At 43.0% G+C, this 26,935-nt stretch overlaps 1 protein-coding gene across 3 annotated transcripts in view; it reads left to right on the forward strand.

The window, feature by feature from the left end:
- The window catches only part of Nsf (N-ethylmaleimide sensitive factor, vesicle fusing ATPase), a 594,435-nt gene that overhangs the window by 457,135 nt on the left and 110,365 nt on the right, over positions 1 to 26,935 (forward strand). Inside the window, exons 1-4 of one of the 3 annotated variants that reach the window (XM_050120417.1) lie at positions 3,745 to 3,851; positions 21,952 to 22,037; positions 23,838 to 23,937; positions 26,515 to 26,554. In XM_050120417.1, coding sequence (XP_049976374.1) covers positions 3,840 to 3,851; positions 21,952 to 22,037; positions 23,838 to 23,937; positions 26,515 to 26,554 — 238 coding nt within the window. In that variant the 5' untranslated portion in view covers positions 3,745 to 3,839. Of the gene's footprint in view, positions 1 to 3,744; positions 3,852 to 9,782; positions 9,820 to 21,951; positions 22,038 to 23,837; positions 23,938 to 26,514; positions 26,555 to 26,935 lie in introns of those variants that run through there. The other 2 variants (XM_050120419.1, XM_050120418.1) reach the window with 2 other exon arrangements.

A 26,935-nucleotide genomic window follows, 5' to 3' on the forward strand; every position in this document is an offset into this window, starting at 1 on the left:
ACAAACTGGAGCAAGGTCTCCGAGTCCTTCCCTCCTGGTATGGGCTACAGAGATGCAGGGACAAACTGGAGCAAGGTCTCCGAGTCCTTCCCTCCTGGTTTAAAGAACAAGCTGTGTCTGCCTGAGGCACCACTGGCGGATCCTGCAGGGCTCGGTACAGGATCTGTTTTTAGTTTTCAACCACTTGCAGGCAGGCTGGGCCTTCCGAGATGATAAGCATTCGTCCTTGTTGGAGACCTGGAAGAAATTTCTCCTTGCAGTTCTTTTACTGAGCAAAGCAAGACAAACAGGCCATAATAAAGATAGGAACACCAGCCTAGAAAGTGATGCTAGATCTTTGGGCTGAGAGCCAGTGTCATCTGGATCTGGTAATTGGGCAGAATCGTTGTGATTTATAGGTTTAAGTTCGAAGTAACAGCAATAAAAAGAAAAGTAAGATGTACTCATTAAGTTTATGAATCGGTCCTTCTCAGTGTACCTTCGGAGGGCTGAGGTTCAGGAAGGACACAGCAGATGAGGGACAGAGAAGGGCAAGAAAACCTTCTGGTTCTTTGTTTCTTCTTGGATATTGTTCTTTTCTCTTTTGTTTCTAAACAGTCTTTTGCCAAGGTAACATCAGAGTTCAACTGTTTTTCTCCCCTTCCTCCTAAGATTCAGTGGGGATTCATTCATGAAATCCACATAAATTCTTTCTTCTGTTCTTCTGTTCTTGGTTTATTTTGAGCTCACGCTTTGATTTTGATTTTATCAGTTCTTTTTTTTTTTTTTTTTTTTTTTTTTTTTTTTTTTTTTTTTTTTTTTTTTTTTTTTTTTTTGACCTTTCTGAGACAGGGTCTCGCTAAGTAGCTCTGGCTGTCCTGGAACTCACTTCTCTGTAGATCAGGTTGGCCTCAAACTCTCAGAGATCCACCTGCCTCTGCCTCCCAGGGCTGGGATTAAAGGTGGTCACCACTACGACTGGCTTGATTTTATCAGTTCTTAATTTTAATTTTATATTACTAAACATGCTTCATCAGTTGGAACCTCCAGCTCATTCCTGCACAGTCTGGGAAACCCTATTCCTGTCTCTCTAAACCCTGTCTACTCAGAGAATCTCCAAATAAAGGGAAGGCATCAAAAAGTCCAGTTCTGAATTTTTTTCGGCTACAGCAGCTTCCTCCCCTAAAGTTGCCAGCCACCCAAGTCCCTACCTGAAGTGCTCAGCTTTTGATCATACTTGGGCACAAATCCAGCTTGGGGTGAACAGGTCGTCATGCCTTGCCTACATCCTATAACATCTCCCTGCTTTTGTTTGTGGGCGAGGCAGTTGCTTTGTGCCAATAAACCTGTTCTTGTACTTTTTCAGTTCAACTTGACCTGACTTACTGTGTCAGTGGAGAAACCTGTTTTGGGTGGGGGAGATCAGCAAACCTATTAATGCTGAGCTTTAATTATTTTCTTGTTTTCTTTCATATTGGCTAAACCCCCCCCCCCCAATTAATTACATGTCGGGTCCCAAAGAAACCCAGGACAAATCTCACTTACTACCTGGGTGTTTCATAGAGGGTTGCTTGTTCTTCCGGGCTGCCCAGCCACAATATAACCACTCAGAAAACCATATTATTTGCAATACTATTTGGCCAATAGCTTAAGCGTATTTCTGGCTAAACTCATATCCTAAACTAACCCATCTCTATTTATCAGTGTATTGCCACGTGGCAGTGGCAAAGTTTTCAGCATTTCTGACTCTGGCGGCTCCGTGAGTCTCCCTGACTCTGCTTTCTTCCTCCCAGCATTCCATTTAGTTCTCCCCCACCCGCCTAGCTCTGTTCCCCTATAGCTCTATAGGCCCAAAGCAGTCCCTTTATTCATTAACCAGTAAAAGCAACATATAGACAGAAGGACCTCCCACACCACCTGGGGCTCCTCCCAGCATATCTAACTCTACTCCCTGCCTTAACCCTCTCCAGCCAAGGGGCTGGGCTTTGCTTCCCTTCCCCAGCTTCAAATTCAAATTCCCATTTAACTCAGCATTTCGGTTACACTTTCTCTCTCTTGGTTCTCTCTTCTGGTCCCCTCTCCTCTTTCTTCCCTTCCTTTTTTGCTCTCTCTCCTCTCATAACGCACTCTATTTTGTTGGCCTGTTCACTCTGGACTCTTCCACATGCCTCTGGCCGTGTTCTCTCTCATATCTACAATAAAACCCTCCTCAACGATATATACATTGAAGCAGTCATATCCTCATACATTGAAGCAGTCATATTCTTCTCTTCAACGAGAAATTAAAGCCAAGCCCTAATATTCCTTATAATCTCAGGCAAATGTGAAAGGAAACATTAACAGGGGGACTAACTGTAGAACTTTAAGACAATTCTGAAGCCATTTCTGACAACTTTCAGTCTCAGCAGTAATATTCCCCCCTTCCTCCCTGGGAACCAAGGACCTAACAGTTGCTCACACATATACTGAAATGTTGGGAACTTTCCATCATCTCCCTGAGTCCTTGTTAATGTTCTCCAAATAGAACTCAGTTATTGAATAGGGGCAAGATAACCCTTAGGTATTGACTCAATGACTGATGTTTTGACTTAGGTCCTGCGAAAGGGGCAAAGTGACCCTCAGATGTTTTCCCTGATGTTTTCATCTGACCTGGCAACCACTCTCCAGCCAATTATTGGTAATAGCCCTTTTGAATAAGCCAATCATAATAGTTAAAGAACACCTCCCAGACACCCCTTCCTTCTGTGGTTTTTCCCTTTAAAAATAGCCTGTACCAGACATTCAGGGTCTTCTAGCCTCCCGACTGCTGGAAGACCCTGTCATAACAGAATTAATAAAATCTTCATGCTTTTACATCAGCTGTGATATGAGAGATGGTCTCTTGGGGCCACTCCTCCTCCTCGGTGATTGGACACTAGGGTCCAACATTACAATCATCTGCTGTAGAATTTTTCTTCCTGCAGCCTGAAGTTAGAGCTTCAGAGATTCCAGTGAAGAAATGGTGTGAACGAAGGCAACATGGAGGTTAAAGACTGAACTCGGGTTTGGGGAGAAGGTGGAGTGCTAAGATCTCTCTTAGCAGGTGAGGGGCTCAGTTAGGACGCCTGACATCCACCAGCCTGGCAGTGCAGACAGGGTAGAGGCAGGAGGATTCCCTGGGCCACCCAAGCCTACTCAAGCCTACCCAAGCCTGTGTGGTGGGTGAGGGGTCTTTTCTTGAGAAATAAGGTGAACAAGTGATTGAAGAAGACATCTTGGAATCTTCTGGCCTAAACACATACATGCACACACAAACCTCCTCATACACAGACCGGACCTATGGGGTTTATTTGCAGAGTACTCTAAAAATGAAACAGTCCTGGGAAAAAGATCACTAAGGGTATAAATTGTGCTTATAATTGAAATTGCCGAACCATAAAGCAACAAATATATATGATTCACTTTCAAAACAAGTGCTCCTGCAAAAGAAAAGGCTGGGTTCGAACAGAATCCGAATTCAGAACCAGCTTCTGGCTGTTGCCCTTCCTTGGGGGAAGGGCAGTAAGCACGCGGGGTTTTCTCAGCGCAGAAAGCTAAAAGGCCATTAAAGGCCACGTGGCCAACTGTCATGGCTTCTGCGGAAACAGGCTAGTAGCGACGATGGAAGCCAGCTTGTCTTCAGCCAAAATGGCGCGGCTCGGCCTGCGCGCGCGCGCGCGCACGGGCTGGGGAAGGGCTCCGGGGACGCGGCCGGGCGCGGGCACGGTCCCCCGGCGCCTGCGCGCCTGCGCGAGGGCGGGCTGCAGGCGGGCACGCGCGCGGCGGGGGCGGGCTCAGCCGAGTGCGGAGCTGCAGCCTCGGAACCGGACGTGTCCGCGAAGATGGCGGGCCGGGTGAGTGGCGACCGGGCAACCCCAGCTCGCGGCGGGATCGCGGGGTTCGTGACGGCTGCGAGGTCCACGCGGGCGCCGGGGAGGGGACGCGAGGCTGAGCACCGGGGAGCACTGAAAGAAGGGAGGTCAGAGCAGGGCTGGAGGCGAGACAGGGCAGCTGCGGCAGGGGATTAGCTCTGCTCGGAAACTCGGTCCTCCCCGAGGGTTGTCTCCTCGTCCCCCTCGGGTCTCCCGCGCCTCCCTTGCCATCCCCTGGGGCTCGTTTCCCTCGTCCTCCGGGCACCCTGAGGGTAGTGGCCACTCGAGCCCCCTTTGACGAGCGCTGAGTGTCCTCCGCGTTCCTCCGAGGTTTCTGAGGTGGCACTGCCGGGTAACCGCGGGGTGTAGTCTGCTGCAGTCGGGGCAAGGGTGTAGGGACCCATTTCTCGTTCTTCCTAAATGAATGAGGGCCCGAATGAATGATGCTATGAGAAGAGGAGGGGGCCTGCAGATGACTTTTAGGGCTAACCTGAGACCATCCCCTGGGGAGAAACCTGTCAACTGTCGAGTGAAGCTGCAATGCCTTCAGCCCCGGAGTGCAGATGGATTTGGGGTGTCACGTTCTGTTTTGCTAAATGACAGTCGCTTCGAATGCGGCAGGCAGTGCTGTAGTTTCAGAGATTTACATTTTACTTCTTCCTTAAGCTGGTAGGATGGCGGGGTAGGATGGGGTTGGCGAGGAGAGATGGGGCCAGGTCACTGCTGTTATTGCAGTATGCATCAGAGCTAAAAGCTCTGATGGATGGAGCCGGCCCAGAGAGTACACTGGTGGAAAACCTGGGGATATTAACTGCGTCATTACAGACTAACGACGTGCTTGGCCCATTCACTTACACCTGAATATTTGAATGAGTCTGCATACATGCATGCACATATGCAAATGTCCTGTCTGTAGGGAGTTGTAGGTCATGAGATTCTAGAGTCCCAAAGAGACCTTAGAGGTCATCAGACTAGTCCCATCTCTTTCTACTCCTTTTCTCATAACCCCCCTTTTATCTTGGGCTGGCCCTTCCGAATGTGATCCAGGGTCTGTTTCTGCCTCCCTCAGGAGCCCCTCTCCTGAATCAGAACATACCGGAGCTTCTCTTATCTTAAACCCTCCCTCTGCCCCCCCCCCCCATGTCACCTTTACTCTTCTTGTTTTACAGCACTAAACGCTGATGATTTTCTGTGTTTATTGAAACATTTACCACCTGCGCCCACAGTCTGACTGAAACCTGTCCCTAAAATTAATACACATTTTTCAATCCTTGTCATACCTGATGCCTCAGCAGCATCTGACATTGTTGACCATGGCTTTTTTTTTTCTTTTTTTTTTTTCCCTGAGACAGGGTTTCTTTGCTTTGTAGACCAGGCTGGCCTTGAACTCACGGAGATCTACCTGCCTCTGCTTCCCTAGTGCTGGGAATAAAGGCTTGCGCCACCACCGCCTGGCCTGACCTTTGTCTCCTTAATGGGAGATCCTCTTCCATGGTTTCTGTGATGTCTTGCTACTGTTCTGACTCATCTCACTGCAGACTTGCCTTTCTCCACCATGTCATTCAATTCCCATACTTTTATCTCCTCCAGTAATCCCTTCTGAGCCAAAGCTACAACTACCGTGTGTGTGCCTGAGGTTCTCAGGACTTCACCCATCCCCCACAGAACTGCCCTCTAAATTCTAAATTGATCGTGAAACTGCCTAGTTAAATTCAAGAGCAAGGCTGGGCGCCTACCTTTGATCCCCACAGAGGCAGAGGCAGGTGGATCTCTGACAGTCTGAGGCCAGCCTGGTCCACATAGTGAGTTCCAGGACAGCCAGGGCTACACAGAGAGACACCGTCTCAAAATACCAAAATAGATAGATAGATAGATAGATAGATAGATAGATAGATAGATAGATAGATTCGAGACCACTTTAATTCTTGTTCAAATCTAAAGCTAGGATCCACCTACCTGGTACTTTTCTGTTTTTCTTTCATTGAATGACACCATCACACACCCAGTGGAAACCTGGTGGGTATGGTGTGTGTGTGTGTGTGTGTGTGTGTGTGTGTGTGTGTGTGATAGACAGAGAGAGAGAAAGGGCACAAGCATGGTCATATGTGGCCGTCAAAGGACAACACTGGGTTAGTCATCCCTCCACCCTGTTTGAGACAGGGTTTTTTTAGTTGTTCACCTCTGCTTATGCCCGGCTAGCTGGCTTTCCAGCTCCTGGAGGAACTTTTTACCCAGGATTATAGACTTGAGCCATCTTAGCTGGCTTTACAGTGGTTCAGGGGATTTGAACTCAGGTCTTCACACTTGCAGGGCAAGTGCCTTATCCAGCCAACTGTCTCCCTGTCCCTGCTCTCTATATCTCTTGGCACATCCCCTGCTCTACCATCTGTACAATTTTTCACTGCCTTCCTACCCACACACTAAAGATAATAATAATTTTTAAGGGTCTTTAATTAGGGCCCTGAAAAGGTAGACTTGGGAGTATTGTTGCTTTAAGCTATCCCTGATACTTTCATCACTGCTGTCGTGGCTCTAAGCCATCCTCGATACTAAAATCATCACTGCTGTCGTGGCATCTTTTCCCCTGATCAGTTCACCATTCTGCACCTTCATTTCCACCCTCTTTTCTCTCTCTGCTCTGGATAACTACAGGAAGTTTCCAAGTAGTCTCCTTTTGGCATTCTACCCCACTTCCATTCCCCACACTGGTTGTTCTTCCAGTGCCCCTCGCTGTTTAAACCGCTCCTCAGCAACTTCCCATTAGTTTTGGGGAGAAGATCAAATGCTTAACCTTGAGGCTCTTTGCAGTTTTGCTCCTGCTTCCCTCCCCTTCCTTTTACTGTCTGTGCTCAGGTTATATAAGCCTTTCAGTTCCTTGACGCTGTAGTAGTTTCTTTGTAATGTTCTGCCCCCAACCATTTACCTCCTACACAGAGTACACTTAGGAAACCTGTTCTGATCTCCCCCTTTAAATCAGGATACTTTGTTACACACTCTTGAAAACCTGTGTTCCTATTTTAGAGATTTATCTGTTCTCATTGTAACTGTGCTAGAGTGCTGTACCTGGTGTTTTGGCACAAGTCTGTAATCCCAGGATTTAGGAGACAGAGGCAGGAGGATAATTGTATGTATGAGGCCAGCCTGGTGTGTGTACAGAGTTCTAGGCCAGCCTGAGCTACAGAATGTTGTGGGGTATTACTTTAACTATGTAAAGATGTGTCATATCTGTTTATGTTACATTTGTTTAACGATGTAAAGATGTGTTGCTCTGCCAGCCTAAGGAACCTGATTGGGCTAATAAAAAGCTCAATGACCAATAACTTGGCAGCAGAGGGATAGGCAGGGCTGGAGGACAGAGAGAATAAGTAGGAGGAGGAATCTAGGCTTGAGAAGTGGAGAGAACTGGGAGAAAGAAAGGGAGACGCCCTGGGCTAGGCAACTGCCAGCCAGTCAGACACTGAGTAGGACACATAGAATCAAAGAAAGGTAAAAAGTCCTGAGGCAAAATGTAGATGAAGAGAAACAGGTTAGATTAAATTATAAGAACTAGCAAGAAACAAGCCTAAATTAAGGCCAAGCATTGATAATTAATAGAGTTTCCATGTCATGATTTGGGGGCTGATGGTCCAAGAAAGCCTGCTACAGTGGAATAAGACCCTGACCCAAAAATATAGTATTCGTGTTATTATTTGCCTCCACTTCAAGAGAGCAGAGGCCATGTTAGATATTTACCTATCATTATCCCTGTTTTATAAAACCCTTGCTTTTGTGCATCAGTTTAGTAGAGATTTAAAAAGAATCATCAAGTGCAATAAATTTTAGAAAATAAAGTTTAATTCCTTAAAGCACTATTTGATATATGGATTTATTCTTTTTTCAAATAGTTAAGGTGTAAAGTATATTATTGTTTTTACATCTGTCTGTATACGAGTGTGCGCATTTGTGCCATAGCCCATGCATAGAGCTCAGAGGACAGCTTGTGGGAGTCAGTTCTCCTTCTACCATATGGTCCCAGACTTGAATTCAGGTTGTCAGGCTTGGTAGCAAATGCTGGACCACCTCACCTCTCTAAAGGTATGTCATTTTACTATGCAGAGATCTTCGACAGAGGAGTAACCCCTTGGAAATGCCTGCATTTGGAGTACCAAACTCTTGCTGTAATGCTGGCTGTTTTTTCTTTGTTTTTGAGATAGCGTCTCCCTGTGTAGCCCAGGCTGGCCTGGAATTCGCTTTGTAGAATGGTCTAACCTAATCACAGAGATTTGCCTGCCTCTGCCTCTGAATGCTGGGACTAAAAGTTTGCCCCACAACACCCAGTCCTATAATGCAGTCTCTAAACACCCACACTCTAGGTTGCTGACATTAAACTTAATCTAAGAAATACAACACGATCTCATCAATGTAATTTCCGTTTTATGCTGATAACCAGTGAGGTCAAGCGGTTCCTCCATGCATTATCATTGTACGGCTTTTGTCCATTTTTTAGTTGGGATATTCGTATTTTCTTATTTATATAGATTTCCCTTTAGAGGAGGGCAAGATTTGCTTTAGATTCGAGTTGTTAGTTGCAGGTAGCTTTTAGATGCAAACAGCTTCTAGATGATCATTTTTTCATGATTACAAAGTCTTAGATTTAAGTATTGTTATATTTGCCATTTTTGGCCTATATGGTTTGTACTTTCATGTGATCTTCAAGAAAGCTTAACCTACTTTGAAGTCATAAAGCTCTTATTTTAAAGCTTTATTTGCCTTGCCTATTTTGGTGATTAATTCATCTGGAACTTATTTTTGTGTTTGGTGTGAATTATGAAGTTAATTTTATCCTTCCATATGCAGGAACAGTTGTCCCGATGTTTATTGAATCCATCCTTTATCCCCACTGATTTGTGATGCTCTCTCTGTGTCACAAACCCATCATCTTTGTGGGGGCGGGGGGTCAGAGTCGGCACCTTGCTTCATTACTCCTCCTTGCTGTCTCATGGAGTGCACCTTTTCCTCATTCTAAAATATTTAAAATCCCAGTGATTTACTTTTTATTTTTGTGTATATGAGTCACATGTATTGGATATGTTCTTTCCTTTCACTGTGTGGATCTTAGGGATCAAGCTCTGCTTTTTCCCCACGGAGCTATCTTTCCTGGCCAGCCCACCCTTGTTTTTCTATGTAGCACGAATAATAAAAACCCAGAGACAGATATTGGGGTTCAACCTGAAGGTCAGAAAAGTAAAGCAGCTAAGCCACTAAAGAGCTCTTATCTCAGTGAAATCTCCAGGCTGAAAGAGAGAGATCCTGTCTCCACAAATCCTCCACACCACACTCCCGAGTTCCCATCTCTTCCCCATTATATTCCTCTCTCCACCTAGCCACATCGCTCCTGTCTCCACTCCCCTAGTGCTGGGATTAAAAGCACTTGGAATCACCTTTGTGTGAGCTCCATTTATTTTTTTAGACAGATTCAATCGTGTATCACAGGGTGGTCTTGAACTCACAGAGATCCATCTGCCTCTGTTTCCTCTGTCTCCCAAATCCCAGGATTAAAGGTGTATGCCACTGCTCGCTGGCCTGTATGGCTGACTGGTATGGCTACTTTGCCCTCTGATCTTCAGGCAAGCTTTATTTATTAAAACACAAATAATATACCACAATATTTGCACATTTTAGTTTTCAGCCCTTTCCGTGTGAATTTTAGGAGTAATTCATCCCCCTGCTTCTTCAGAAGAAAGTGTATACTCTGTATTGGTTTTGACCTGTATTTTTCTCCTGTGTTTTACAAAGATAGATACAAAGACTTTAATAAAATTCAGCTAAATAACTTTTAATACTGATTTTCCCTTCCTTTTTTTGCTTGTTTGGTTTTTGTTTTTAAGGCGAAAGGTGTAATAGTTTATCACAGCTTGAAGCTGTCCATTTGAACCACATGATGTAGCACCAGCTCTCTGAATCATGCAAGGTATTTCGGTCTTCTTCTGTGTTCAGAATGAGGTGCTAAGGGTCAGTGGATTGCACTAGTGGATAGAGGAGGAAGTAGGGAAATCATTCAGGTAAGAAGTAATAATAAGGTTTGAAATCACTAGAGCAATAGGATGTTTACAGATTCAGTGGTGGGATTAGTATTAGGAGTTCATGAACATATAAGCTCTTATGTGATTGACAAGCTAGGACAATATTAGCACCAAGTTCTGGGTCTTCTAAAGAACCCTTTCTTGGGGATTTCTTTTTCTTTTCTTTTCTTTTTCTTTTTTTAAATTAGTCTCAGTTACTAGGACATGTTCTCCTAAGGAATGATACTGATAACATTTGTGAGATAGGAGCAGATTTAGTTACCCTTGTTGAGAATGAGCCTGGAATAGATGTATAACACTCAGTAACAGTGATTGCTGAGCAAAACAGCACCGTTGAAGTATAGTTCAGTCTTGATGCTATCTTCTCTCCTGAGCTGTTGGATAATCCTAGGTGATGCTGTTGTTTCATGAGTTATCCAAACCATTAATAACACAGAACTAAATGTAAACAATTGCTCGACTCTAATATAGTTCTTTTTCTCTACCTGTAGATAAATCGAGTCTCTTTTATATTTAGCCTTTTAATCAATTTACAGTGAGTTAATGACAGTATAAGCTTAATTTGTATTTGCTAAATTAAATGATGTAGTATACTGAGTATTAATGAGGTCTCTGTTATACACACTGAAGCCTCTGTATTGCTTGTGTTCTTCTGTAGAAAGAATAAAAGGAGCTGGTCTATGTTACAGATATATACACATATATTTGATAATGTTTTTCCATGCAATATATTCCAATCATGGTTTCCCGTCCTTCAACTCCTCTCATCCTCCCCACCTACCCAACTCTATACCCTTTTTTTTCTCTTTCTTTAGAAAATAAACAGGCAAACACAAGATATATTCCAGAACTTTTTTAAGGAAGAAAAAGAACAGTAAACGTGTACACAAACACAACCACTTAAAACTCGTAAAAACACAAAATCAGAAACCATAATATAGAAGCTTTTAATAAGACAAAGGATGCCCAAAGTCATTTGAGTCAAAAAGTCTACAAAAATATCATTGAGTTCATTTTGTGTTGGCTATCTACTGTGGCGTAGGGTCTAGCCATAAGTATGGTTAATATACCCCTTGAAGTGCCATTGAAAAAACTAATTTTTCCTTTGCCCGTGGATGTCAATTGGAGATAGTGTTTTGGTTTAGGATGGGAGCCCTCTCTCAGTGCTGGGGACCCTGTCTGGCTTGAACCTGTGCAGGCCCTCTGCAGGCTGCCATAGTCCTGTTAGTTTGTATGTGTGTCAGTCTTTTTTAAAATTCATACATTATTTTATGGGTATATGTTTTGTCTGCATGTTTTTCTGCACTATGTGTTGGCTCGAAGCCAGAAGAGGGGATCAGATCCCCTGGAGCTGGAGTTATAGACAGTTGTTTACTGCCAGGTGGGTACTAGGAGTTGAACTCAGGTCCTCTGGAAGAGAGGTCAATGCTCTTAACCACTGAGCCATCTCTCTAGCCCCTTAGCATTGCTTTTTTTTTTTTTAAAGTTTTTTTTTAATATTTATTTATTATGTATACAATATTCCTTCTGTGTGTATGCCTGCACGCCAGAAGAGGGCACCAGACCCCATTACAGATGGTTGTGAGCCACCATGTGGTTGCTGGGAATTGAACTCAGGACCTTTGGAAGAACAGGCAATGCTCTTAACCTTTGAGCCATCTCCCCAGCCCCCCTTAGCATTGCTTTTATGACGTTTACATATCCCTGGTACAAGGATTGTCAGCATCACCTGACAACTTGTCATGAAAGAACCTCTGAGGCTTGCCCCAGGCTGATAATTAATGTGCTGAGTCTGGAACTCTGCAGCCTCCTTCAGCAGACCTTCCAGTTGGTTGTGCTGCATGGTGAGCTTGGGAACTGGTGACTTTGTTTCCTGCTTCTCCAATGTGGCTTTTTGAAGGTTTTTTTTTTTTCCCTTTCTTTCTTTCTTTCTTTCTTTCTTTCTTTCTTTCTTTCTTTCTTTCTTTTGTTTTTCTGTTTTTGAGACAGGGTTTCTCTGTAGCTTTGGAGCCTTCCTAGAACTCGCTCTATAGACCAGGCTAGCCTCGAACTCATGGAGATTTGCTTGTCTCTGCCTCTCAAGTGCTGGGATTAAAGGCATGTGCCAGAATTTAGCGGGGACAGTAAGTATATGTATTTAAAATGCTTCTAGAAATAGGAATTTAAGAGTGAAGAGCGAGAGTGTGAGATGATAGCTTTGAAGAGATTTAGGAAAATAAATTTGGTTTTTGGTTTTTAGAGATAAGGTTTCTATGTGTAGCCTTGACTTCCCTGGAACTCCCTCTGTAGACCAGGCTGGCCCTGAACACAGAGATTCACCTGCCTCTGCCTCCCAAGAGCTGGGACTAAAGGTCCCCCAGCTTAAAAAAATTTTTCTTTATATAATACATTTTGATTATACTTTCTCCCTCAAATTCCTCCCAGATCCTCCCCACCTCCCTGCCCACCCAACTCCACACTCTCTAAAACACACAAGTCCAAGAAGCATACCAAACCAAACCCAACAAAAACTGAGATATGCAAGCAAAAGACTAATAGGAAAAAAAAAGCCTAAACAAAGCAAAATTAGACAAAAAGTTTTTGAGTTTATTTTGTATTGGCTAACTACTTCTGGTCAGAAATTGAAAATTTGAAAAAAAATTATTTGGAATTCAAAGAAAGTAGAAAGCAACGAAAAGGGTTTAGGGGAACACAAAAGGCAGGAAAGGAGGTCTCGTGTAGTCAGGCTGCCGCTGGAGGAGTGAGGCCAAGGCTGTATTTAGAGAGAATGCAGGAGATGAAGTAGCCAGGCATGGGGGCTCTTTCCCTCCATGCAGGGCAGAAGGGCTGCCGGGAGGTGAGGCCAGGCTGGGCTACATATCAAGACCCGGTTTCAGAACAAGAACAAGGGCAATGATAGGAGTCAAAATAAATCAATGATGTCTTGTGGGAATTTTAACCACTAGAACTAAAGAGATAATGGCAGTTGTACCTAAATGGGGTAGGGGCAGGCTTAGACTCAAAGTATTTTATGATTTTTGCTCTATTTAGTAAGGAGTTAGAGCTACTTGAATGGCTTTAGGCTTAATATGTATATTTCCAAAGTAACTACAGAAATAATAAAAATATGAATAATAATAATGGGAAAATGAATTATAAAAATTTAAGAAAGTGAAAAATAAACAGAAAAGTACAATTAAGAGGAATCAAAATGATAGAAATGAAATAAACAGAAGCAGTGACAGGTGTGGTGGTTCAGTCCTGTAATCCCAGCTGTTGGTGGCTGAGGCAGGAGGATTGAGAGTTTGAGATGAGAAGGCTCCTTTCATGTTTGGTTCCTAAGTGCCTCTACCACTCTTGCCTGAAGTGAGTGCTAATACCTTTTCTGTGAACTCCAGCCCCGCTCCATACTGTCTTCTCTTGAAGTGGTTTTCTACTGCAAAGGAAGACTCCCAGCTTCATCTGTCAGGAACTCCGGCCTAGCTGCTCTGGGTGGCAGGGTGAGCTGCTAACTACAGAAATGGTGACAGTGGGGGGTTTCAGGCACCCTTAGAAATTGATGAAGAAACAAAACAGTCATAGATGTAAACTGATAAAAACAAATTAAAAATCCAGTGTCTCTCCAGGCCCGATGGTGTAGGCCTGTAATCCTAGCTACCTGGAAGGCTGAGGCAGGGAGGTTGCAATTGTACCTCAAGCCCACCTGGACTAGAGTGAGTTAAGACTCTGTCTGAACATTTAAAACAAGACCAGGTACTGTTGCTCACTGGTGGAATGTTTGCCTGGCATGCATTAGGTCATGGATTTTTAGCCCCATTATAGGGGACAGTTTTATTAAAAATATCCAGATTCTCAGTTGAATTGGCCACATTTCAAGCTCTACGCATGACTAATGGCTGCTAGATGCGACAGCACAGGAAGTCCTTCTGCGTGGCTGTTTGGAAGCTCAAATCAACAGTCTTCTGAGGGGGAGGTACTGGGCAGCACACTCAAGGTACAGAGCTCTTATTGAACTAGAAGTGAGACCCCAAAATGACTGAAAAGCTAGGGACCAGCAGATCTTTTTTCTTCTCTCTCTTTTCCTCTGTGTAGTCCTGACTGTCCTGGAACCCACTCTGTAGACCAGGCTGGCCTCAAACTCACAGAGATCTGCCTGCCTCTCTCTGCCTCCCGAGTGCTGGGATTAAAGGTGTGTGCCATCACTGCCTAGTGTTGGTTCCACTTTTCAAAAATGAATAACCCAAGGTAATCAATGCCCAGCTCAAGAATACCAGCATCCCACAGGGGCCCTGTCTTCCAACCCTATCCTCCTGGCAAAACAGCTGCCGGTTCATCACATCTGCCGGGCTGCCTGCTCCTCACTGTGTGCCAGCCCCTCTTCCCGGCATTTTGAATGCAGTTCTGCCCTAAGTGAATGTGGCCTAAGAATCCAGAGAAGGTGCTAGAGTGGAGACACAGAAGGCTAGAGAAAAGGGGGCTTTTCTATGTGGATGCTGGGTGCAGAACTCTTCCCCCTTGCCTTCTTTTTTGTGTGCTAGGTAAGCACTCTAGCACTGAACTGTGTTCCCAGCTTGCCCAAAAGATCCTTTCTAAGGATGAGAAGTAGGTGCATAACCTGTTTACAGACCAAAATCAGTAAACCTGATGAAAATCAGCCATTGGACATAAGTATTTAAAAGTAATTTCTAAATTATAGAATATGTAAACAGTACCATTGTGTTATGCTTATATTTGTCATGAAGCTTTATTAAGTGAGAAACCTCTTAGTCTTACAAACATGTTGTGAGTGTGTGTGTGTGTGTGTGTGTGTGTGTGTGTGTGTGTAATTACAGGGCTTCAGATTAACACAGCAATTAAGGTAACTATCATGAGACCTGTCAGTATATTTTGCTGCTTTGAAGACATGGTACTCATTAGACCTCAGATTTTGTGATGTCTTTAGGTGCTTTGCTGTGTTTTTATTTATTTTTGAAGAATTGGGGTCAATTTGTTTAGATTTCTTTAGCAACTTTGGGAGTAAACTCTTTACAGAATAAGAACGCTGTGTTGTGGACTACAATCCTGAAGTGAACCAGCATTTTGCAGTTTTGAAAACACCTTCACAGATCTTTTCTTGTTAGATTCTCAGAGCAACCTTATGAGTTGGCACTGTCAAAATTTGGTTCACAAAAGAAAACTGAACCAACTGAGAACCCCACAGCTGTCATGGCGCTTTATGGTGAAGGTTAAAAGTCCTAGAGATCGGGACTGAGACTAGGATGTCTCCTTTGGCCACTTCTGTTCAACGACGTGAGTTTTAGGTAGGGCCAATGTGCAAGGAAAGGAAAGGAAAGGAAAGGAATGAAAGGCACCTGCAACCACCACTATGCGGATGGTGTGGTGTTGCGGTTTTCCTTTGTTGGTGTTTTGGGTTGTGCTGGGGATTGAACCTAGAGACTCAGTGCATGCTGGGTAAGTGCTCTACCATTGGGCTCCATCTCCAGCCCCAGATGGCACTCCTAAAGAATTTATCTATCTGAAAAAAAAATGACTTAGAGCTAATAACTAGGTTCAGCAAAGCTGTACCATAGATGAGCAATATCCAGAAAGCAGCCACGTTTCTATATGATGGCAATGGATAATCTAACAGTGGAAATGAGGAAACAGTTCCTGAACTAGCATCAGAAAGAGCGATTCTTCCAAGGAAGGCTAAATTTTTAAAAATGCATGCTTTTGGATTAAGCAATGTTTTTTTTTAAAGATGTAATACAAAAGCATAAGCAATCAGGAAAAATAGAATTTTATCAAAATTTTCATGTGTCTAAGGAGATGACTAAGAAAGTGAAGACAACTTCCAGAATCGGAGAAGGCATTTTTAAATGAGACACCAGATGAGGATGTATCAGAGCATTGAAGACATATGTTCATATGTATACTTGGATGTAGAGCCAGGCATGGAGGTACACACTGTAATCTTGCCACTCTGAAATTGAGGCAGGAGAATCACAAGTTAGAGACCACAGTTGGCTGTGTAGCGAGGCCCCATCTCAACAAACAAACAAAACCTCCAAATTCCACATAACTCCTCTGCATGGATGGTCATAGCAGTCTTATTCTTAAAGCCCTTAGATGGAAGCAATCTGAATGCTCATGGAAGATGCAATGATGAACAAAATGAGGTCTGTCCATGCAAGGGGATATAGCCCATGGCAGAATAATGAAGTATAGGTGATACGTGCTACCTGGTTGGACCTTGGAAACATACACTACGGTTTCCTGTGGTCTTTCTCTGAGATAGTTAGTCTCGCCTTAAAATGGTCTGGTCAGAAACTTGTGGTCATCTTCTTCCTGCCTCAGCTTCCCCAGTGCTTGGATTACAGATGTGAGCACCACCCCCACCACCCCAGCAAACACGCATACACATAGTGAAAGTGCAATTTCAGACTGTTAGTTTTCAGAGATGATCCCATGGGAGAAATGATTGAGTGGGGCTTGTCATCTAGCCTGGCCCCGGGACAAGCGCTCCTCTTTCCTGTGGGGATATGCTCATCTCTGGAGAAATGTAACCAAGGCCTGAGGTGCCAGAAGAGATGATGTATTTTTAAGGGTTATAATCAGGGAGGGGGCACTGTTTGGTGATGAGCCCTTTCTAGTCAGCTAGTCTGCTAGCACACTCCGTTTTTCCTTTCTTTTCCTTCTTTCAGGATAGGGTCTCATTGAGCCCAGACTGGACGATAAGTCCCTGTGTAGCTGAGGATTATCTTAACTCCTGATCTTCCTGCCTCCACCTCTCCAGTGCTGGGATTACAGCAGTGTTACCACTCCTGCCTCACAATGAATTTTTTTTTGCATTGTTATTCGATTTAAAAGTTTACTTAAGTAATCCATTTTCTTCAGGGAACCTTTACACAAGAGTGTGTTATTTAGAAATCTTACTTAAATCCTCCCCTGATACTTTTTTTTTTTTTTTAAGAGAAGCAAATTGTCTGTAGTTTAAGGCTTTGGGCATAATTACTTCCACCGCAGTTCCCTTTGGTTTGTTGACATTGCCACACTGGCATTCTTTCAAATAGCCAGCGGGTAGCAGCAGTCTGTAATGTATAGACATTTCTATATTCTTAAACAGTCAGGGGTTCCAGTAGCCCAAACAACTCAACTTAAAAAAACTGCCCATCACTGACCGTGATTTCATGTTTAAAAGGCTGTATGTCTGTAGTGGTTGACTTTTAATTACTGTCCCTAGAGGCAAAGCCAGTGTTAGGAAAATTGTGGAATCTTCCCTCGGCATTTCTGTGATAAGTAGATAACTCTACTATTTATAGAGATTTACACTCTGTTAAAAATGAGATCCCCTGCTTGGCTTCCCATAAACACAGATGCTTCTGGCTTCTAATGGGGAGGCCTTCAGTCATAGCATCTGTTTGAGTTGGCCAGCCAGATGATCTCCACAGTACCCACCCCCTCCTCATTAGAGGACACTGACAGTTAACAGGTTTACAAATGAAAAGGTTAGCTTAACGTTTGTACAGTTTTTATTGTGTTGGCTTATCAGTTGTGTAATTTTTGCTCTATTTATTGTTTTCTGATTTTCCCTGTGTGTGTGGTATGCATTTGTGTGTGCATGCTTTTGCATATGTGTAGGTGAACATGTTTGTGTGCTTGTGCACATGTTCTACATGTACATGGAAAGCAGATGGATTATGTCAAGAATCATCCTCAGTTGCTCTTCCTCTTTATCCATTGAGGTAGCAGCTCTCAGCCAAACTCAGAGTGCCCAGATATGGCTAGACCCCTTAACCGGTTTTCTCCATGGAGCTCCTGTCCCCACCTTCAGAGCTGTCTTCCTAGCCCCGAGTTGTATAACTCTGAACTGTTATTTGAGTCTCATTATGTCATAGCCTAAATGACCTTGTAGTGCTGTGTACACTTGTTCTTTGGGTGTTTTTAATGCAGTTGAAACAGGTTTGTATAAATCTATAGTGTTTAAAAAAAGCACTCACTCTGTGCCAGGCCCAGGAAGAACAGACATAAGCAAAATTAAGTCTCTGCTCTTAAGACTTGCTCTGTGTATGATTCAGGTGTGCAGGAAGACAATAAGGGCATGTCCAGGACTTCCGTTTGCCTTCTGTCAGTCTAGCCGGGAGGGGCAGCTGTCCAGGCTGCCTCCTAGAGTAAGTGTTATCTACGCTGGGAACTGTGGAGTGTGGAGGAACTGGCCACGTAAGGGATGCAAGTTTAGGGGAATGGTTATAAAAGGAAGAAATCTGAAGGGGAAGAGACTCTTGGAAGATAGAAACTGTAAGTTGCTTGATGTGTTTCTGACTGATGGCTGGTCAAGATGTAACCTTAAGCAAGGGCTGTTTCGTTTGGAAGGTGAACTTGTGACCCTGTCTCTGTTCATGTCATGGGAAATCAGTGATTTCCAAACATATGATCATGAATACCACATGCAAAAAGTGTTTCTATAACCCCAGTATGTCCATTTATATAATCACTGATGATGTACTAAGATTTTATACACATAGTGAAGCATACGGAAAAGAATAAGCAAGCTAATGATTAAATATATAATCTTTTATTTTTACTTTACTAGTAATCCATGAAATAAAATGATGAGTCATTGTTTTTTGATATCTTTTTTTGTTTGTTTGTTTTGAGGCAGAGTTTCTCAGTGTAAAAGCACTGACTGTCCTGGAACTCAATTTGTAGACCAGGCTGGCCTCGAACTCAGAGAGATCTGTCTGCCTCTGCCTCCCCAGTGCTGGGATTGAAGAGGTGCACCACTGTCACCTGGCTGTTCTTCAATATCTTACTTAAGTGTTTTTTCAATGCATCTGTTTAGAGGCCTGTTCCTAAATTTAGCTTATTTTGACACTCCGTTTTAGTGGCAATCAAAGCCTAGTTCACAGTAAGGGAATTTGGCTGCACTTTTGAAATTATGATATTTTGTTTCTTTTTTTAAAAATCGAACTAATCACCATTTCTGGAAATGTTTTACTGAAATGTGGCTAGTGCATTTCCATCTGTCTACTTGTTTTTCTGCAAATTAATCAAAATGCATTACACTTTTCATAGTGCTAATAAATGTGTTCAGAAAAACTCTTGGAAGCCCTTATGTGGATGAACTGTTCTGTTCTGTTCCTGGCTTTAAAACCCACACATGTTTGGGGTTTGTTTTTAGGTTGAGTGTGTTCACAGGTGTGGAGGTCGGGGAAGATTTCAAGAGTCAGTTCTTTATTCCCGTATGGGTCCCAGGGATCAAACTCAGGGTGCCAGGCCTTGGCCGCCAGTGCCTTTATCTGTTGAGCCACCGGCCTCTTCAGCAGTACAGTCACTTGGCGATGGCACTGTTTGCAGATATCCATTTTTGAAATGTAATATCCATTAGAGCAATTTTTTTTCCATTTTGAAAAGCATCTTTCTTTTATGGGATGGTATAGGACAAGTTTTTGTTTATTTGGTATCTTTTTGGTAATATGTTACTATGCTCTCTTTAGAAACAGTTAATCATGTTTGAAACAGTCACTTTTTATAAAAGAATTTGTAACTCATTCCTGTTTTCAAATCCTTTTCATTTTGTTTTGTTTTAGTGACAGGTTTCGCTGTGCTGTAGGCTGCCTGGGACTCATTGTGATGTCCAGACTGCCCTGGAAGCTGTAGTCTTCCTCAGCCTCAAGCTGCAGTTGTAGATGTGCACTAATGCCTTAAACTCTTCTAAGTCTCTTGTAATTCCCAGTAATCCTCTATGATCTTTAAAAAAGAAAGAAATGAGAGGCTGCAGCAATAGCTCAGTGCTTGTGAGCCCTTGCCAAACATGAGAGGGCCAGTCTGGTTCCCAGCACCACACACAGTAGTCTGTGACTCCAGCTACAGGGGATCTGACACCCTGTTCTGGTCCCTTAGGTACCCACAACACATGGCATCAATCCCACAAACTCACACATGTACCTAAAAATAAAATATTTTTCTAAAAGAAAATATTTTGATAGCTATTTCCTATTTCTGTGTGGAGAGTAGGAAAGATTCAATATTGTAAAGACCTTGTCTAGATAAAATTGACCTCATTGACATCCGCACACCTCTTTGGTTCTTTCCAACCTGTAGCAGTGATTTACCTGTGAATAAGGCAGTAGCTGCTGGGTTTTTTTGTTTGTTTGTTTTTTTATTTTTTCCCCTTGCACTTGTACTTCAGGACCCTGTGTCTCTTCTAGGAAAAGAGCTGTTTGGGCCCCTAATTAACACTAACAGTTTTGTGAAGTGCTGTATTACCTGGCCTGTGCATTTCGACAGATAGAGAAGTTCATCTTGTGTTGTGAAAACTTCACAGTCCTGACAGTTTGAGGGCTTTCTTGGTGTCATTAAGGCCTGGAAAGCTTATCTTCAATAAAAACTAAAATAAACATGGACAAAAGTACTGAAGTCATCTTGTGTCCCTTAGGATTGTCTTACAAACTCTGAGAACACATACCCCGCTTTAGAGACTAGCAACTGAGTTAATGATACTGAAAGTGGCCCTTTAAGACTCAAGTTTGGATCCAGGTAGTGCTGGTGCACACCTTTAATCCCAGCAGAGGCAGAGGCAGGCAGATCTCCAAATCTGGTTGGTCTACAGAGCAAGTTCCAGGACAGCCAATGCTATACTGAGAAACCCTGTCTCTAAAAACAAACAAACAAACAACACACACACACACACACACACACACACACACACACACACACACCCTAAAAACCTGTTGTGGGCAAGCATACTTACAATCCCAACATTCCAAGGCCAAGGGAAGGAGCCATCAGTTCAAGGCCAGCTTGAGCAGCACAGTAAGAACACGTCTCAATCAAAACATGAAAATAAAATAAATGGCAAAAATTAGGTCAAAGTGTATTATATAAATTTAAGGGTTTGGCTTGAAGTTTGAAGAGTAAACACAGCAGTGGCTATGGATGTTCACTATAACTTCCTAGGCAGGTCTGACAAAAGGGTTGCTAGATACAACACTCATGAGCCCAGGGATGTAGCTCAGCTGATGGAGTGCTCTCCTAGCATACATGGAGCCCCGGTTTCAACCCCAGCACCATATAAACCAGGTACTGGGCCACTCCCATATTGCCAGCACTTGGGAAGGGGAAGCAAGAGGATTAGAAGTTCAAGGGCCAGCCTAAGGTAGCCATTGAGTTCCAGGCTAGCCTCTTCTACACAAGGCTGTGCTTCAGAAACAAACAAAAATCATTATTTAGAAGAATGTTTGGCTAGTAGGTATTGCCCCAAAAGGCCCTTGGTTGCTGTTTTTCTTTTTGGATACACCTTATAATTATTTTTGTTGAGAAATATTTGGAAGTTTTTTTGTGTGTGTGGTTTTGGTTTTGTTTTGATTTCCCTTTCGAGACAGAGTCTTGCTGTGTAGTCCAGGCTAGCCTCAAACTTACAGTAATCTTCCTGCCTCAGGATGGAACATGATTTTCTTTCATCTATAGGAAAAACAGCTGATAGCCTCTTGGGATCTCTTATAAAAAGATGCTCTTTGTAACACCTTTTATCAGGTTTATTACTTGACTTTATTTCATTTTATCAGTCATGATTCTTTTCTGTGAAAGAGATAGAAAATCAATTCAAATAAACCTGAGCAAAATAAATTTATTGGCTTTAAGCAATAGTCCCGACTGGCCTCCGGGACTTACTTGTTGTCGGGTCTGTGTTTCCAAGTGTGTATTTGTTGTCTGTGGGCTGTGCTTTCTCCGGGACACTGTTGTTCTCATTTAAAGTGCAAAGTCTTCATGTAGTAGTGTGCCAGGTGAGTGCTTTCTTCCAGTGCCGTGAGGAGGGTAGGAGTGTGTGTGGCTGCACAGGTCCTGTTTCCTGCAGTCACACAAGCCACAGGAAAGAGAGGTGGGCAGCTTCCCAAAGGAAGGGCTTGCTGCTCCCCAGGAGGAAGAAAGGCCGGAGTTAAGATGGAGGAATGCTTGCTACAGCGTCTGTGTGATTGACAGTAAAGAGCAGAAGGCACGCCATGTTCTTTCAGGTTAGAAAGCATGGTTTAATCTTGTGTTTCTAATCATTATTCTTACAGAGTATGCAAGCTGCGAGATGCCCTACTGATGAACTGTCTTTAAGCAACTGTGCAGTTGTGAACGAGAAGGATTACCAGTCTGGCCAGTGAGTAGCTCTCGGACTTGGTTCTTTGAACTTGCCGAGATTTATTTTAGAAACGTCCAAAGAATCACTGTAGGGAAAATACCTTTCGTATTACCCCTGTCAAGTTAGAAAATGGAGATGAGAGTTATATATTGTAGTCATGACTACGTCAAACCTTGTTACAGTACACATACTACATGGAGCCCTTTCTGAAAAGCCGATTTTCCTAGCGCAGGCACTGGGCACAGGGCTCACCTAGCATGGCTGGTAGTCATCTTGCTCTGGAGTCCACCTTGGCCAAGTTTGGATTCCAGCTCTGACAGTCACAAACTGATGACCACAGATAAGGATTTGGCCATCTTTGTGTTCCTGCGTCCTGATCTATAAAATGGGGGTGTGGGGAGGAACAGCTCACTCCAATGAAACATATTTTCATCAGTGCCCAGCATGTTAAGCAAGCCCGCCATAGTTTTCACTAGTGTGAACTTTGTTACTATGATAATGTAAGAGGTGCCAAAAGTTGAAGATTTACAAAACCCCCAAATCGTTAAAGCAGTTTCATTATAATTTATCCTAACGGATTCACATCCTCTCCTGACCTTCTAAAGACTGTTGGCAAGCACAGTGCCATCTGCATCAAAAGGCTGCCTGGGCTCTTAAGGAATTAACCTCAGCATGAGCTGGAGACCATATCGAGTATGCTCTGATGCCAAATTGAAGATAAGATTTTCAACAAATAGACCCGGTGTCAGTGATCAATGGAAGAGTTTTATGGAATTCTTTCACATGATGTAGAAGATATAAGGGGCTTGTGTCGTAGCAGCAAAGCAGTATATACACACACATATAAACTAACTATAACATTAAAAAATACAGCATTGTAAAAACGCCATTTGTTGAAAGTTAGGTGGGTCAGGAGGTGACACAATGTGCCTGGTGTGTGTAGGCGCTGACAGGTTTGTTCTGCAGCTATCCCCCATCCCCACTGTCATTTATATACAAAAGGTAGTGCTGGCCCATATCAAGATCTGAAGAGTCTATCTCAAAGGACTCATTAGTTTCCTGGGGTAGAAGATTATCATGAGATGCTTTATATATGTCATTGATAAATTATGAATTGTCCAGAGGTAGAAGATTATCATGAGATGGCTTTATATAAATTATGTGTTGTGCATAGCATCTGATAATTTATGAGTTGTCCAGAGGTAGAAGATTATCATGAAAAAAAATTATCATGAGATGGCTTTATGTAATATTTATATTGTGGATAATGTCTGATAACTTATGAATTGGTTCAGAGTTCTTTGAAATTTGACATCTGTATGAAAGTTGATGTATTTGGGGAATGTTTTCATTTTAATGGCTATTTTATACGTTGCTATCATAAATGCTCAAGCTTTGAGAGAGTCTGATGAAAGATTTAATAAATAATCTTAGAAACTAACCACTGTCTCATGGCCTAGCTCTTCTGCCTTTGGCTCCCTTCTGCTTGTTTTATTGGGACGTGGGAAATCACCCTCAGGAACAGAATTCTTCTTTCTTTTACTTAACAGCAGGGACTCTGAATTGCTAATTCAGTCCCTGTAACCTGGAAACGCCACCAAGTTGGTGTTTGAACGGGATGTGCTTGGCTGGATTTTGTCCGGGGCCCAGACGTCTTTATGTCGAGAAGATATCTTGAGTTACAGTTCTTGGGAACTAAGTTGTGGTTTCCCGTCAGGATTCTCTTGTGATACCATGTTTCTGTCTGTGTGTGGGAAGAACGTATGCAGAAGACATGTTTTTGTTGAGTTGGAGTCCTGACTGTGCTCTGTGTTCCAGGCATGTGATCGTGAGGACGTCCCCCAATCACAAATACATATTTACTCTGCGGACTCACCCATCCGTGGTTCCAGGGAGCATTGCATTCAGCTTACCCCAGGTAACAACCCACAGCCTGTTTCCTTGCAGCCTAGATGTTTCAGCAGAGTCGATTCTTGTCGAGCAAGCATTGACCTAGAACTGCGCTGACTCATTGGAGACAAGTTATGTAAAGAAGTTAAAGATATATTCTCTTTTGTAAAAATGTTTTATTTTATTTATTTTGTTTTGGGGGAGGCACACAAGCCATAGTAGAGGTCAGAGAGCAACTGGCAGGAGCCACTTTATCATGTGGGTCCTGGGTCTCAGGTTCATGTCATTAGGTTGACGGCAGACACTAGACCCTTCTGAATCATCCCCCAGGCCTTGAAGATACAGTCTTAATTGTCAATTATTTGCAACAGTACCTTTGTATTGTATTAATTTTTTTCTAATTAAAAAAATGTCTGACGTAATATCAGTTAGCCCTTGGAAAAGAGCTAAATCCCAGGGTAACAGTAAATATATAAAACAACACCTCCTTTATCTTATTTATAAATTGACATCTAATAGTAGAGGTTTATTTTTTTAATAACTTGCTTAACTTTATTTTATATGCTTTGGTATGAAGGTGTCAGATCCCCTGGGACTGGGGTTACAGACAGTTGTGAGCTGCCATAGGGATGCTGGGATTTGAACCCAGGTCCTCTGGAAGAGTAGCCAGTGCTCTTAACCACTGAGCTGTCTCTCCAGACCCCAACAGAGGTTTTACAATGCTGTAGTGTCAGACCTGACCTGCAAAGAGTAGTTGCTTAGATTACTGTCTAACGTCCTGGGCTTCTCCAGAGCTGGGAAGGTGGGGCATGTAGTGGTAGCTTGTGCAGAATCCCCAGTGGCACTGCCCACTGCTCTCTCAGTACCACAAGTGCCGCCTGACACTGGTGAGCCCATCCCCTAGCAATGTCGGTCTATGTTTGTCTCTACAGATTGAAAGTTTGGACTATATGAGACCCTAGCTAGCTCTGTCTGAAAAAATAAATGAACTGATAAATTAATTTAGTTTAATCAAAGTTTGGGCTGTCACTGGACTTGCCAGCTTTGAACAGAGTTCTAGGCTAGCCAGGGCTACATATTGAGATCCTGTCTCAAAAAACAAAACAAATTCCTCCCAAGATACACTCCAAAGTCAGGCATTGTTTTAAGTACACTCGAATGTGGTAAGTGATTCAGTTCTCAGGACAAGCGCTGGATACTGTCACTGTCGTCCAAGGATAGTCTTTGCAGGAGAATCCCAGAACCTCAGTGTAGCCACACTGTATCCCAAAGTCGAGGTTTAACTAGTATCATGCAATGTCATCTTGGCCAGATAGAAGATGGGATTTTATGGAGGGTCTTTTGGGGGATGTGGGGTGGAGGAAGGAGTGTGACCCAGGGAAGGAAGTTGAAAGGGAAACACTCATGGTGCATGTTCATGGTGTAGCAACCCCCCCACCCCGAACCCCAGAACCCACTGTGGTCACACAAGTAGGCAAACCATGGGTTTCAGCCAGAAGTTGTTTTTCTCAGCATTCTCTGGGGTGTTATCAGTATTAACTGACTTTCAATCTGTCACGGTAGCCCTTGAATTCTTACCTAGATGTGGTGTGTCCTGTCTCCTGCCAGCGTATTCAGGACTGGGGACTACAAAGGGAGTCCTGAGCAGTTTCTGTTTTGGGTCCCAGCTTAAGTTTCAGTATGGACAATCTGACTAGTTTTAGTTTAATTTCATGAATTGAATTGTATTTGAGGTATTCTAACAAGTCATACAAAACTAACGGCAGCCATGCACTTGAAACAGAAGCAGCTGCTGGCGTGAGGTGTCTTACCTTGTCCAGAGCTTTTCATGCCGTGGCCAGCTTTGTTCCAGAGGGACACTCCAGGCATGGTGGTGCACGGTGGTGCACAGTGGCACGTGGTGGCACACACTAAGAAGGATCTCAAGTTCCAGGTCAGCCTGGACTATGTAATGGAACCCTGTCTCAAACAACAGCAACAACAATAAAAATCAAATTCCTAAAATTAAAAAAAAAAGCTTTGTACATTTTCTGTAAGGTCTAATATACATTCATTTCTGGATTATCTATAAAAAAAAGGAACCACGATTTGGTTAGCTTAAAATAATAGAAAATTTAAATGATATAAAAAATAATAAAAAGAAAACAAAAATGGTTAGAAATGAAAAAATATTATTCTCTAATAGTCCCAAAAGGTAGGAGCTTGAAAAGGTATCCTGGAAGCAAGCTGCCTCCGTGGGCTCTAGGAAGGCTGGCTGTGCCCAGCTGGTGGTAGTGTTGGCAGTCCTTGGCTGGCATCTCTTCAGTTTCCACCTCTGGTATTACATGGCATGCTCCTTGTGTCTCCAGTCCTATTGGCTCAGGGTTCATCCTAATGCAGTCTGCAAAGACCCTAATTCTAAATACAGTTAGATCCACAGGTCCTGGGGGCTAAAGACTGGCATTTGGGGTGTGGGTGGGTGTGGGGTCACAGTTCAGCACATTACAGCACCCTGGCTCTGGGCTTTATAGTGTCTTTCTGAAATTCACAAATCTTCATTTTTTTTAATGTCTCTAATTTTGATTGTCTTGATTTTAACCATTTTTTTCTCTCATTTATTTTTTAGCGAAAATGGGCTGGACTTTCAATCGGGCAGGAAATAGACGGTAGGTATTTTTTTTTAGCTACCTAAAGCTGATTGTCTGTGTTTTTTCATTCATTAATCTCTATACAATTACTGATTATTAGGCTTCATTCCCTCTGAGTACCAGTGACAGCTATGTAAATAGCAAAGGTGTGCTGCCCGTAGCCCTTCCTCCTCTCTCAGTAAAGTGTGTCCTAAGTGCGTTCATCCATCATTACAGTTCATCGTCAGCTTTCTACCTGGTGGCTGGAACTGGTCCTCACACTTAAGGGGCAAGCGTTTCACTAGCTGAGTGAAATTTTTGTCTTTTAAAAAAATCTTACTTTTCCTTTCTTCATTCACAGAATCTTAATAAATTCATTTTAACATATTTTCTCTTGAGTAGTTTGCTAAGTTCATTGCC

Source organism: Alexandromys fortis, unplaced genomic scaffold, assembly GCF_014885135.2.
Source record: "Alexandromys fortis isolate MF-2015 unplaced genomic scaffold, M_Fortis_MF-2015_v1.1 scaffold_174, whole genome shotgun sequence".
Taxonomy (NCBI): Eukaryota; Metazoa; Chordata; class Mammalia; order Rodentia; family Cricetidae; genus Alexandromys; species Alexandromys fortis.